General features: G+C 48.2%; 1 protein-coding gene across 7 annotated transcripts in view; it reads left to right on the forward strand.

Annotated features, from left to right (window-relative positions):
- The window catches only part of PKN1 (protein kinase N1), a 68,569-nt gene that overhangs the window by 47,239 nt on the left and 7,479 nt on the right, over window positions 1-13,851 (forward strand). For 4 of the 7 annotated variants that reach the window (XM_083490780.1, XM_083490782.1, XM_083490776.1 and 1 more), the window contains exons 4-20: window positions 571-700; window positions 1,426-1,571; window positions 2,221-2,434; window positions 2,750-2,950; window positions 3,475-3,584; window positions 4,096-4,239; window positions 6,641-6,716; window positions 7,928-8,090; window positions 8,776-8,872; window positions 9,017-9,102; window positions 9,615-9,693; window positions 9,950-10,041; window positions 10,731-10,907; window positions 11,198-11,260; window positions 11,575-11,651; window positions 12,784-12,926; window positions 13,547-13,654. In XM_083490780.1, coding sequence (XP_083346906.1) covers window positions 571-700; window positions 1,426-1,571; window positions 2,221-2,434; window positions 2,750-2,950; window positions 3,475-3,584; window positions 4,096-4,239; window positions 6,641-6,716; window positions 7,928-8,090; window positions 8,776-8,872; window positions 9,017-9,102; window positions 9,615-9,693; window positions 9,950-10,041; window positions 10,731-10,907; window positions 11,198-11,260; window positions 11,575-11,651; window positions 12,784-12,926; window positions 13,547-13,654 — 2,106 coding nt within the window. The remainder of the gene's footprint in view (window positions 1-570; window positions 701-1,425; window positions 1,572-2,220; window positions 2,435-2,749; window positions 2,951-3,474; window positions 3,585-4,095; window positions 4,240-6,640; window positions 6,717-7,927; window positions 8,091-8,775; window positions 8,873-9,016; window positions 9,103-9,614; window positions 9,694-9,949; window positions 10,042-10,730; window positions 10,908-11,197; window positions 11,261-11,574; window positions 11,652-12,783; window positions 12,927-13,546; window positions 13,655-13,851) is intronic. The other 3 variants (XM_083490781.1, XM_083490777.1, XM_083490779.1) reach the window with 1 other exon arrangement.

A 13,851-nucleotide genomic window follows, 5' to 3' on the forward strand; every position in this document is an offset into this window, starting at 1 on the left:
ATGTAGTGCAAAGGCAAACATTCTGTCAGCACAAGAGTTTCTTCTTGCTGAACAGAATGTCCCCGTCCCCCATGCAATGCAAAACTATTCTAAGGATTCCCCCAACCCTCTGGAGAAGATCTGGGGACAGGGTGAAGCGCACTTGGAGGAAGGAAATGAAGGACAACCCAGTTGCTCAGGTGGACATTCCGCTTGCGCAGTTATTTATTAAAATACCACTTTCAAAATTGCTGCGATTGAGTTTTCTGGTTTTAAATATTCACATTGGAAACCACTTTTGTTGAGGAAGCAGGCTGGTTACTTAAAGGGATTTTGTAGCTGCTTCTGTTTTGAGGCTTACCCCGTAGACTGGATGCCTAGGATGTGGTTCAGTATGCAGAAGAATAGAACATGATACCTCTAGGTTTAGGAAGCATGGGGGGGTGTGGGGGGGGTTCTTCTGTTATGGCTAGGGACTGATGCGCTGAGAGCCAGATGGGTAGGCTTTGCCCTTGGATTGGGATGCATTCTAATGACTAATTCTCTCCTGCCGTCCCTGCTAATCCCACCCCCACCTGGCCTGCCCTCTAGGATCGGAAGCTGCTGCAGACAGCCCAGCAGATGCTACAGGACAGCAAGACCAAGATCAATATAATCCGCATGCAGATCCGCAAGGCTATGCAGGCTGACGAGGTGCAGCTGAATATGGAAGATGGGCAAGGTGAAGGGGAGGATAAAAAAGGAGGTCCCTGTGGCCGGCAGGCTGCTCTGCAAAAGCCAACATCCCTTTCTCCCACTTTTTAACCTTTAAAGAGTCCTTCAAGAGTTGGAGAATGTCAGGAGCGCATCCTACACTCGAGTAGGACCCTGGCAGAGACACATGCCTGACTAGCATGTTCCCTTCCTCCTGGTCAATCGTTCGGGAGCTTCAAAAGCTTTCTTCAGCCCAAGCATCACAGCGACTGATGCCAACAGACACCAGCACACTTAGGGATCCGCAGAGTCTTTGCAGCTTGCATAACAGACCTCAGCAACTAGCATTTTGGCTAATCTACTTTATTTACATATAAACACACACGGAGCACTGCAACATAGCTCCCTCACTCTCTAGCATCAGACAGCAAAGAGAAAAAGAACAAAAGACAATAGTCCCACTTCATGGAACACAGTAACACAAACATCCTGTCTCCGTCACTTCCCACTCTGTGGAGTCAAAACATACACCGTCATGTGATAGACAAGAATCCTATGACTGCAGTCACGGAGCAGGACTTCTAACAGAGAATGCTCCCTGGAGCAGTTTGAATAACCTCCACCTGGTGCTGGGGAAACTGCCCCCCCCCATTTCCTTGTGCCTGGGATGCATGTGTTCTGGGTTCCCTCCACAACTACTCCTGCCATCTGATGCAGATAGCAGATGCCTGACGCCCATCCTGTTACTTGCAGGTAACACTGACCTGAGCACCATCGAGTTGAGGATCGAAGAGCTGCGGCACCACTTCCGGGTGGAGCACGCTGTTTCCGAGGGGGCCAAGAATGTGCTGCGCCTTCTGGGCTCCACCAAAGTTCAGGACCGCCATGCCATCTCCGAGGTAATGGGCGCTTCGCTCAGCTGGGGGGGGAGGCGGGTCTCATAAGGTCCGATTATATACACTCACACTTACGTACACATAATTACAAATGGTTTGGGAATTGTTAACGGGTCCTTTCCCTAGGACTACTATAAGCAGCTAATAGGGTTGAAATCAGCCGAACTCCTCTCCCCATTCCCCCCACCCTGGCTTAGGTTTCCTCTTGCAGCATTCACTATTAATGAAGCTGTCTTGGGGAAACAAGCAGACCATCTGTTTGTCACAGAGGTGGTGGCAGGTATCATAATTTGCAGAGTCTCCATAAGCAGAGTCTGGCAGGAATCTGAGATAAGTTAAAAGGTCTGGGACGTTCACTTGTCCTTCTTGACTGTTCTACAGTTCCCTAGCCTGTGACCTGTTGCATCCCGTTCTACTCGCTGCTGAAATTAGGAGTGGGTAGGTTATTGTATTTGAGTTGCCCAGCTGCAAGCTCTGCTACTGAGATGTGACTTGGGATGTTTGTGAATTAAGGAGTACTGTGCCTCCGTGTCATCGTTCATATCCCAAGAAGGCTGTGGTATTAGTACAAGGTTGGGAAATGGGGTGGTGGATGGAACGCCCATCAGTGCCATGTGTAGGATGTAGCCATATTTTTCCCTGGCCGTTTTAGGCACAGACTAAGCTGAATGAGTCAAGCCAGAAGCTGGACCTTTTGCGGCACTCCCTGGAGCAGCGTCTAGCTGAGCTGCCTCAAGATCACCCAAAGGGCTGCCTCATCAAGGAAGAGCTCATCCTGGCATCCTCCCCGGCCTTCAGTGCCCGTAATACCACTTCCTACCAGCACAACCAATACAACACCCTCTCAAAGCCATCTCCACTCACAGGTAACTATGGACTTAGCTTTGCTTGGGGTGCCTCCAAAGCCCTCCCAGCTCACCACTGCTATTTTTTTGTGGGGTTTTCTGCAGTATTCAGCACTGTCCACTCCCTAAATGCCCCAGGGCTGTCCATAGTTAGCACCTCTCTAATTTGCTCAAGACTCCTTCCTCGCCTCACTCTCTCCTTTCCCATACCTTAGTAGTGGGAGAACCCTTGCTCTCTCAAATCCTTAAGAAGGCTCCAGGGAGTTACGGCTGTTCTTCGAGTGCTCCTGAGCAGGGCCTGCTGGACCTTTGAGCTCTTGTCTCTCTTGTTGATAGGGATGCTGGAAGTGCAGCTGTTGGGCTGCAGCGAGCTGTTGGAATATGTCCCAGGACGCACCCGTGGCTCCACCGTCTCCCTGCCGTGCAACAGCCCTGGTGAAGCGCGGCCATCTTTCATGAGCCGCAGCGGGCGAGGCCTGTACAGCCGAAGCGGCAGTGTAAGCGGCAGGACCACCATCAAATCAGAAGATAATAGCAGTGAGTAATGGGGGGGGGGGTTGGCAGGCTCTAAACTGGGCGAAGGGTGAACTGAAAGAAGGGAGACCTTCTAGCACAACTAGTCCTACATGGGGCTCTGTGGACCCTGCCTTTCTCTCAGCGGTTCAGACAACATCAGGTGGAATCCTTCTACTCTGTTTTTTCTCATTGATCTCTAATTTAAGAGATTTTATTTTTTTAAAAAAATTGTCCAGTACACCTTAGAGACCAACTAAGTTTGTTCTTCATATAAGCTTTTGTGTGCATGCACACTTCTTCAGATACACTCATAAGAGATTTTTTTTTTCTCTATCATCTGCTGAAGAATGTCAACAGTAAGTTGGGTATCTGAAGACGCATTTCTTTTCTCTGCTGTCCTTTTCCTGTTACCTGACATGCTGAGTGTTGGGACACACACCCTGTTTCCTGCTTCACTTTTTAAGAGTTAACACTTCTGAACTTGTTCCCCTTTCTTACTTGCTGTCCGTCGCTTTTCCAGCTTATCGGTACTCTTCCTCTTGCAGATGAGGTGAGTGCTGTGCTGAAGCTGGATAATGTAGTTGTCGGCCAGACGGCCTGGAAACCCAGCGGCCTACAAGCCTGGAACCAGACTTTCGCAGTGGAGCTGGAGAGGGTAAGCGGAAAGATGCATCCTTCCATGATGTTCCTGGTTGGGTCACAGGGGGTCACCAGTTTTATAATGGAAAAAAGACCCCTGCGTTTGCTATCCTTTTGGGAAAGGAATGGAAGCTGGCAATCACATTCATACCCACTTAACTTGCTGTTGGCCCCCTCTTCTCAAATAACACACTCAATGTCAAATTATAACTTTGTGGAGGAATGAGAGAGTTTATCAGGACTCATACACTGATATAAAAGATGAATTTTGTGCATCTCAAGGACATAGCAAGGGTCAGTAAGATTCTTTGCTCTTTGTACTCATCAAGCAGTAGACTGGTCAGCTATAGCTCTGGCACCTTTTGTGTCGTATTGCTAAACTGTGCTTCATACAGAGAAAGGTGGTGAAGGTGTGTTGTCCCCCAGTGTCAGTTTTGATTGAGCAGTTGTGGGTACAATGTAGAGTCAAAGCCAATAAGCTGTTGCCTTTTAAAAATAAATAAATGAATTATTTCTCTTCCTCTCAGGCACGAGAGCTCGAGATTGGTGTGTACTGGCGTGACTACCGCAGTCTCTGTGCCCTGAAATACCTGAAGCTGGAGGATTTCCTTGACAACCAGCGCCATGAAATCCACCTGGAGTTGGAGCCACAGGGCATTCTCTTGGCAGAGGTAATAAAAAAGAGCCAAACTGGGCAGAACTGGGATCTGAACATCTAGAGATCCAGCTAGTCAGATTTCTTAGCAGAATACTCTTAGATAAGATGGGAAATGCCAAAACACAAGAGTTATCTGATAATAGCAGAAGAAATACAACCCCATTTTCGCTATCATTTTTGTGAATATTAAGAAAGTCCTCAAAATAATTCCTATTATTATTCCTCCTATAGAGTCTAAGCACTTGCCCTGTGTACTGTTAACATGCAGCCCTTTGTAAAAGTGGAAGTTTCCTATAAGCAGCAATACATTCTCCCTATATTGGCAGAAATGACCCATGCTTTGTTAATCTCTGTTTTTTTATTTATTTAGGGTCTATCTATCTATCTATATATATATATATTCTGGGAATTTCCCCTGTTTGGTATTTAATCATATCTTCCGGAATATTTTTCTCAAGTGAACATGGGTGTCACTGTTTCACGTTGCTGGATTGCAACCAGCACAAGCGTTGCACTGAATTTTTAAAATTGTCTACATAATTCCAAAGCAGACACTTTAAGTTGCCTGTGGGTTTTAATGTTGGTCCCCCCCCCCATCTATAAAGTGCTTTGATATGATCATTAGGAAAATGCAGTTTACCTACAACGAAAGCACCACTTTGAGAAAATACATTTAGCATGTGTACGGTTACTGTGAACATGCACAAAGAAATCCACCTGGAAAGGCTTTGTTCTTTTTCTGAAGCATTGCATCTCATTTGGATGCTAAAATATGGAATATTCGTTACAGGGACAATCAACAGACTGCTGCCTCTTTCAGTGCCAATTCAATTCCTGTGGGATAGTTTCCTCCCACAAAGATTTCATGTTGAGAAAAAGAAGTCAAAACACCTCCAGCTTCTGTTTTGTCTCATTTTGACAGGATGAAAGAATGATCTCCAAACCATTTATTCCAGCCTGGAAACAGTGTTGGTGAACCTTGAATTAGCATGGGGTTAGCGAGGAGATAGATGTTGCCTCTCTGTAGGTTTTCGGTGCACTGCCAAAACCATTTTTATTTCAGTGAGCTGTCAGTGTGGTTTAATGCTTTTAGCTCTTTGCTTTTAAACTTGTTTTGACCTGCTCTTATTTATATGGTGCTGTTCTTCATAATCATCAGATTGTCTCCATTGTATTTGTTTTGATATGTTATTAGTAACTTTGCGAGCCACTTTGAATTTATTTGTAAAGAAAATCAGGGTAGAAATTTCTAAATACAGTGGTACCTTGGGTTAAGTACTTAATTCGTTCTGGAGGTCCGTTCTTAACCTAAAACTGTTCTTAACCTGAAGCACCACTTTAGCTAATGGGGCCTCCTGCTGCTGCTGCGCCGCCGAAGCACAATTTCTGTTCTCATCCTGAAGCAAAGTTCTTAACCCGAGGTACCACTGTAAAACGAATGTTGTAGAGATCTAAGACCTTACACTCTTACACTGGTACTTATGGAGCTCTGATTTTTCTGACAGTGCTTGGCTGTCTCTGTTTTCATCCTCATGACAGGGCTGGGCAGTGGGGAAAGATTTAAGTTTCTCTATCCAACATTGTGATGGGAAAGAAGCTGAGGCTGGTGAAGAGACTCTTGGGCTGGGGTATAGTTTAGATCAGAGGTTTCCAAACTGTGTATCGCAACATGTTAATATTTCGGCTGCAGTCTGTCGGTGTGTCACATGAATGCTCCCCAAGCCCCTCCTGGGGCTGGAAATGGGTTTGTTTAACCTTTGGTTTGCTAGTAAAACTGAATTACTGTGTCATGAAATGATGCGTGTCTAAAGAGTGCATCACTGACATGGAAAGTTTGGAAAGCTCTGGTTTAGATGGTTTTGTGTTATTGATAATAATTTTTCATATGTTTTTAGATCTTACTGTGATTTATGTGGAAATGGTTCGGTTTGGTTGTGTTCTTTCTGATGAGTTTTATTTATTGCTTAGGACTACTTTTGTTATGTTTGTAATTCTGCAAATGCTTTCATGTTGTAAGCCACTTTGAGCATGATTTTTACTATGTAAAGGTGGCCTACAAATAAAATGATGGTGGTGGTGATGATTTGCACGGATCACCTGATGGGAGTGTGCACGCCTCTGTCCGCCTGCATGAATGTGGTGTACATGTGTGTGTTCAGGAGTGTGGGAAGGCCACACCCAGCGCTGGCCTAGCAGCCCCTGGAGTGGTTGCCCTGGGGCTGAGAAAGGCTAAGCCCCTCCCTCCTGCTCCAAGGTGGAGACGTCTTCTATCCCATTCTATGTGGCTGTGCTTTATAACCTACCCTAACGGCCTCAGCCTTGAGGCTCTTTTTGCAGTAGTGTTCATAGCAGAAATTATCGCCCAGTGTGCAAACTCACCCTTGACTAGCTTATGTCATTTTCCCCTGCTGCAGGTTACCTTTTTCAACCCTGTCATCGAGCGCATACCCAAGCTCCAGCGGCAAAAGAAGATCTTCTCCAAGCAGCAAGGTAAGGGCTGGGTGAAAACGCCCAAATGGCAGGCAGCATCTTCGCCACCCTAGCCTTGCCTGGTTTTCTTAGGTGCTTTCTTAACACACATTGTAGAAGGATTGATTGAATCACGCATCCTTCTGCCAACAGCTTAGCTCACAGGTAGCCATTGTTGTGTCCTCCAGGTGAATGATGGGAGTTGTAGTCCAGCAGCAGCACATTGGGTAACCCTGGGTTAGTTTGGGAGAAGAAAGCAAGCTGTGTTGCTGACTATGTACAGTGGTATCCACCTAAGGAATTCTATCGGTGCAAGCCTTGTGTGAGGGCTTCCACAATGTGGCCTTCCTCTCCTCTCCTCCCCTGGCACCCCCTGAAATTGACTTGTGGGGTTTCTCTTCTCCCCCCCCCCCAAACAGTGCATGGGGGAAGGAGGAGAGGGAGATCATTCTGACTGGCAATCTGCAGTGTTTGCACTGGCAGGATGTGCACCATAGTGCAACATTCCAAATGGCTAGAACCTGGGGCCACCCAGAGAATCTGATTGATTCAGAAGAGAACAGATTTCTTCATTACACATTGTTAACCTGTGGATGCACTTCCATAGGATATGGTGGTCGCTTTGAAAGGGAATTAGCCTTGTCCTCAGTTTGTTTGGCAGTCAGCTGCTACTAGGTAAGGGACCCCTGACCATTCAGTCCAGTCATGGCTGACTCTGGGGTTGCGGCGCTCATCTCGCTTTATTGGCCGAGGGAGCTGGCATACAGCTTCTGGGTCATGTGGCCAGCATGACTAAGCCACTTCTGGTGAACCAGAGCAGTGCATGGAAACACCGTTTACCTTCCCGCCGGAGCGGTACCTATTTATCTACTTGCACTTTGACGTGCTTTCGAACTGCTAGATTGGCAGGAGCAGGGACCGAGCAATGGGAGCTCACCCTGTCACGAGGATTCAAACCATCGACCTTCTGATTGGCAAGTCCTAGGCTCTGTGGTTTAACCTACAGCACCACCCATGTCCCCAGCTGCTACTAGATGCTGCCCCCAGGTTCAGCGCAGAGCCAGAATACCAGTTGTGAAAACAGCAGTGGAAGAAGGCGATTGTCCTCATGTGCTACTTGTGGGCTTCCCTGGGGTTGTCTGGTTGGGCCCTGTTGGAAACAGAAGGCTTGCTTTGATCCAGCAGCACTCTCAGGGTTTATGGCAGCTTGTGGTCTGACATTTCTCCCCCAGGGAAAGCTTTCTTGCGCGCCCGCCAGATGAACATTGACATTGCCACTTGGGTGCGACTCCTGCGGCGCATCATCCCCACAGCCAACACCACAGGCACTTACAGCCCTTCGACGCAGATGACCCCAACATCTGGCTCCGAAAGCAGGCACAGCCTCAACTCTGGGTAGGTGTCCACTGGACTGGGTGGGTAAACAACCTGTGCAATAGGGAAACACAAGTTCTTTTATATTGTAGCTCCCTTTTTTTCTTTTGTTGCTAGGGTCAAGGCAGGCATAGGCAAACTCCAGCACACCAGATGTTTTGGAACTACAATTCCCATCATCCCTAGCTAACAGGACCAGTGGCCAGGGATGATGGGAATTGTAGTCTCAAAACATCTGGAGGGCCGGAGTTTACCTATTCCTGGGTTAAGGAAAGAAGGGAATTTGAGGGGAACGATACGTTTGAAGGGGCAATGTTGAGGTACCCTATTCTTGGTTGGGCACTAGGGTACCACCAGGTGGGTGTTGTCTAGCATTATAAGAATATCTTGATTGCGCTTGTTCTCATTTGTGGCTGTGCCATAGCCATGCAGGTTTCTAGACCCCTTGACAAATCCCTTCCAGGGCCCAGTTCACAAAGCAGTCAGAGCTCCCCCCGTCCCAATAAGCACTTGTCTTTCTCCAAGACACAGAGATGTTCTCCTGCAGGTCTAGCTCTTGCCTAGGCTACCTAAAGTGCTGTCAGTGTGATGCTGAGGCCTGGAGGCAGTGATCTGGGTGCTGCTTGCCTCCGTTTCTTACTCAACTGCAACCCCATGATGTTATTGCCTAGGATTCTCCAGAGTGGCATTTTCTCCTTTTCTCCAGGGACATTGCCATTGAGAAGCTGAGCTTGGATGGGGACAGAATTCAAATTGAGCAGGTGGGCCAGGATGACAGTGAGCTTCCTGGGAAGGTCTTGTTGGTAAGTGTCTGTGTTCTTCCCCTTCTTTCATCTGTCTGCCCAGAAGTTGCTCCCTTGTCTTCTCCTCTGTCATGAACAGCAGTGAGCTGCCTTAATCTGCCATTTGCAGATGCCTCTAATTTGTTTGTGTGCTTGTCTCTTCAGACCTCACAAGTTGGGGAGGAGATTCCCTTCCAGGTGGAGCTGGGCCCTGGAGGGGAGGCAAGAGGATCTGATGGTACTTTTCACAGGTAGGGGACAATCATTATTCCCCCTCCCACTCCACATGCTCACCTTCTATGTCATATACACACTACAGTTGCACCCCACCTCCTTACCGTGTTCTAACCCTGCCTCCTAAAGTGGCTAAGGTCAGTCTATACTGCAATGAAAGCTTAGTTGTGGCTCATCCCTTGCACGGGTTCCAACATTTCTTGACCTCTTATTTCCAGCAGTTACTTCGGTTTGGGAGATAGCAAACGTAATATATTGTTGTTTGGGGCGCTTGCCTGGAATGTGCACATGCAGATTTCACAAACCACTGAAGTTTTAAGTGTAACACCATTGATAACATATGTCTTGCTTCCCTGCCACCTTTCACAGTGCCCAAACTGTGGTGTTCCCTGTTGCAGAAACAGGGGGTTCTCACATGAGCTGACATTCATAGGTCCAAGTGTGGAGAAGCTCATAGTGTTTGGGGGGGTTGGGGGGAGGAGAGAGGTGTGGGGACAGCTTTCTCCAACTTGTTCTTTTTATCTGACAGCAGCCACCTGAGAAAAATGCCTCTCGCATTGGATGACTTCCGATTTGTCGCTGTGCTGGGGCGTGGCCACTTTGGCAAAGTGAGTATTCTAGTAATTCCTCCTCAATACGTCTAGATATCTTATATTCCTCCAAGAGGTGCATCTGCTTCCCCTCATCCTGAGAGGCATAAGGCCATCTGCTAGCGGGTGACTAGGGTCTGGAACCCTGGCTCCTCACTTCTTCTGCTTGAAGCTCTCCCGGTGTCCTAGTTCGCCTCTTCAGTGTCACAGAAATGTTAGGTGCTGGTTTAGTCACTGATCTATGCTGCCTTTCTTGTGTTTGCCTTGGGCATAGGTGCTGCTGTCTGAATTGCACCGCACAGGGGAGCTATTTGCTATTAAAGCCTTGAAGAAGGGTGATATCGTTGCAAGGGATGAGGTGGAGAGGTGAGTCTGTTCCAGCAGCCAAGGAAAGGCATGGTGCCAGGGGGGCTGGAGCGCTATGCTTTTGGTGTCATAATAGTGCTAGTTTGGGATAAGACCTGAGTCTGCATCCCCATGCTAGGCTCTATTGCTGTTCCCTTGGCAGAAAGATTATGTGTGTATGCAAGAGAAATGGTATTTGTAGGCAGCAGCTGAAAAAGCACGTTACTTCTCATGAGGAGCCATGGGCTTATGCAACTCCCAAGGGCCCCCAAAGGGGAGGAGGGGGCAGTTCTGGCCAGTTAAATGCCATTACTCCAAAGGTGCTGTAACCTCCCATGCTGTGTCTGTCTCTTTGCTCACTCCCGTGGGAATGCTTTATCCCACATGTGCCTGCCTCAAGTAGCATCAAGGCTCCCCACACCCCAGTATACATAAGGATAAAATGCATGTATGCATTGAATTGTGTGGGAGTGGGAGCTGGGAGGGAGGCTGTTCCAATGTTGTAGATCTCTACCTTCACAGCTCTGTGTCTTCTCAGTGAGACAGCCATGCATGCATGTGGATGCACACACACACACACACACACAAGCAGCGAAGTGGGCATGCACAAATTGCAACTGTGAAGGCAACAGCCTGTTTTTAGAGTGCCAGGCAATGTGTGGTTGTCGCCCATCCTGACATGGTTTCTCCCCCTCCCCCTTCCCTACTAGCCTGATGTGTGAGAAGAGGATCTTTGAGATCGTGACCCATGCGCGACACCCCTTCCTAGTGAACCTCTTCGCCTGCTTCCAGACACCCCAGCACGTCTGCTTTGTCATGGAGTACACAGCAGGCGGAGACCTCATGATGCACATCCACACGGATGTATTCACAGAGCCACGTGCCACGTGAGTTATGGGTCAGGGAGAGGGAGCCACAGGGCATGCAATGGAAAGGGGCTAGAGGCGTCCTGAAAGCATCTTGCCCATTGCTGTTTTGGGGTCACTTGCTCTCTTGCCAGCACACTGAGAGCCGATTAGGCAGGGATGCAGTGGGTGGCGAGTCCGGCTTTCCAGCCCTATTTACTTTGCCTGTTACTGCACACTTCTCTTCTTGAAGCCTTCATGCAGTTCGTTAGTCATTGCTAACTAACCAGAGAAGGGCTGGTCATGGTCTCTCCCTCTCTTGCCCTCTGTAGGTTTTATGCTGCTTGCGTTGTGCTGGGGCTGCAGTTTCTTCACGACCACAAAATTGTATACAGGTAGGTAACGCCATGTGGGCCGCCATCCTGGTAAATTCATCCCCTCCCAGAGTCTCTTCTACACTCTTCCGTGTTGTCTTTTTGCTTTGTGCTTCTTGATATGTGTTATAGCATAGGAGGGTGTTGTTCATCTGCCTATGCACTGTGGGATAATCATGGTGTCTCCTGCCAAACAAAGAGCTGTGGAATACGATACAGGATTCCTGTGTTACAGTGCAAGTTCAGTTAACCCTGTAGCTCCCTTCGGTGAGGTTGGCTGATAGTTTCTGCAGAATGCAGTGGTTCTCTCTGCCTAAAATTCTCTTGCCTTGCAGGGATCTGAAGCTGGATAACTTACTGCTGGACACAGAGGGTTTTGTGAAGATTGCAGACTTCGGCCTCTGCAAAGAAGGTGATTGTCTGGGGTGAGATGGATACCTCCACGGTAGGCATAGGATCCTCTAAAAGGGGGGTAGTGAACCCACAGCCTGCAGGCTGTAAGATATTTTAATGGCCACAGAGACCGTTCTCCACCCCCCGCCCCCCTGCCCGACATTTGACATTTTCAGGATTTTCCAGAATTTGTTAAAGCACTTTTTTCCAGAATTTTGCAGATTTACCTTGTGGCCTTGCTTGGATGCATAGTTATTGCACTTAATTATTTCTTAAGTCTTTGCAGTCCTTAAGCATCACTAAAACTCCTTAGACAGAGTGATTCTGCAGCTCTCAGTAACTTTTGTCCCAGGCACTTCCTGTAGCTTCACGCTGACACCTAATGAAGAGATATAATCTCTGCTATTGATCTCGAGAGCAGCCAAAGCTTGAAGCTGCAGAATGCATATCTTTTCATTGGTGCCAAGCTGCACTTCTTCCCTTGCCCCTGCATTTATTGCTCTTTTTATAGTATACTGGGGGGAGGGGGAGAGAGAGATATATATATTTGGATCTGCCAGCCTGTCCCCCCTTCAACTGTGTGCGTGCCTGCATTGTTTTGTGTGTGTGTGTGTGTGTGTGTGTGTGTGTGTGTGTGTGTGTGTGTCCCAACTGTGTGTGTGTGCAGGCTGCTTTTCATCTCTCCACACCCCCGATACTGTATGCACTATGTGCTCCACGGGTGTGCACATGTGTCTGAATGTGAATGTATGTGCATGCTGGCTTGCAGCCCTAGGCCCTCAACCTGAAAAATGTTGACCGCTCCTGCTCTAAATCAAAATGCAAACGAAGTACAGCCTTGTAGAAATGATGCCAGACTAAAACAACTGCCCTGGTAGGCACTAAACTAATCTACAATGATCCCCAAAAGACCTGGATGGTGGGGAGCATGCAGAGGGGAGGAATGGACTGTTTTGCTTAAGCTTTCTTAGCCCAGTTCTCCACTGTAATGTGAAATCCTCCAAATCCTGAAGGAGAATGTGCTTCATCTATCCCTTATTTCAAAAGTCCCCCTCAGATGTTTCCAGATGTTTGTCCCCCCCTGGCAGGCACTTTGCAGAGGGCTTTTGGTGAGGGAACGTGTTAATGATCACTTTCTTTTGCTCTGCCAGGGATGGGTTATGCTGACCGCACCAGCACCTTCTGTGGGACTCCAGAGTTCTTGGCTCCTGAGGTGTTGACAGACACATCATACACAAGAGCCGTTGACTGGTGGGGCTTGGGGGTCCTTATCTACGAGATGCTTGTAGGGGAGGTGAGTCCCACCTGTTTGACTGAGGAAAACAGTGAGTTGAGTGCAAGAGACCAGGATTTTATTATTGGCAATCAAGCACAGGAGAGAGAGAGAGAGAGAGAGAGAGAGAGAGAGAGAGAGAGAGAAAGAGAAAGAGAGTGTGTGTGTGTAGGTTTTGGGGCAGAGGGGTTGCACACACAGAGAGAGAGTGCGTGCAGAAGAACTTGGATGTTTTGGGTGACATACGACCATTGGCCCATCTTGCTCAGTAATTGCCATGGTTCCCTGGGAGTCTCTCCAAGTCCCACCTGGCTAGGTCAGGCATTTAAACCATTGCAAGCAATATATTCTCCCACTGAACTGCAGCCGTTCCCAAGGAGGGATATTAAAGAGGCCTCGTTTTCCACAAGAGCCTAGGAAGAGCATGGTTGGAAGTTCTGTGGGCTAGCACTGACTTGAGAAGAGTTTCCTATACAAGGCCATGTGAGCCACCTAGGTGTTTTATTCTCACTGGGGCATGGGTGGTGGTCCAGCACAGATGAAAGCGAGGGTGTCCTGGAGTTCATCCTAAGGGATGCCCAGAAGAACAGATCATCAATGACGCCCTTCATCTACTGATCCTGCCTCGATTGACTTTGTAGTCCCCATTCCCTGGAGATGACGAAGAGGAAGTATTTGACAGCATCGTCAATGACGAGGTGCGCTACCCCCGTTTCCTTTCCTCGGAGGCCATTGGCATCATGCGCCGGGTAAGTCTAGGGGCTCCCCCCCCCAGTCTGGGCTGGAGGCTTGCCAGAGTCAAATAGGGTGGGGGTGGTTCCTACTTAAGGGAGCGTAGGCTGTAGAGAACAAGGGGAGGGTTTGGGGGCCTTGAGCACAGTGGAGCACCATTCTTTTGCAAATTATTTCAACCCACCCCAGGCCTGAGTATGGGCCGAGCATGATC

The sequence above is a fragment of the Podarcis liolepis genome, assembly GCF_965112155.1.
Source record: "Podarcis liolepis genome assembly, chromosome: 2".
In the NCBI taxonomy this organism is placed as follows: domain Eukaryota; kingdom Metazoa; phylum Chordata; class Lepidosauria; order Squamata; family Lacertidae; genus Podarcis; species Podarcis liolepis.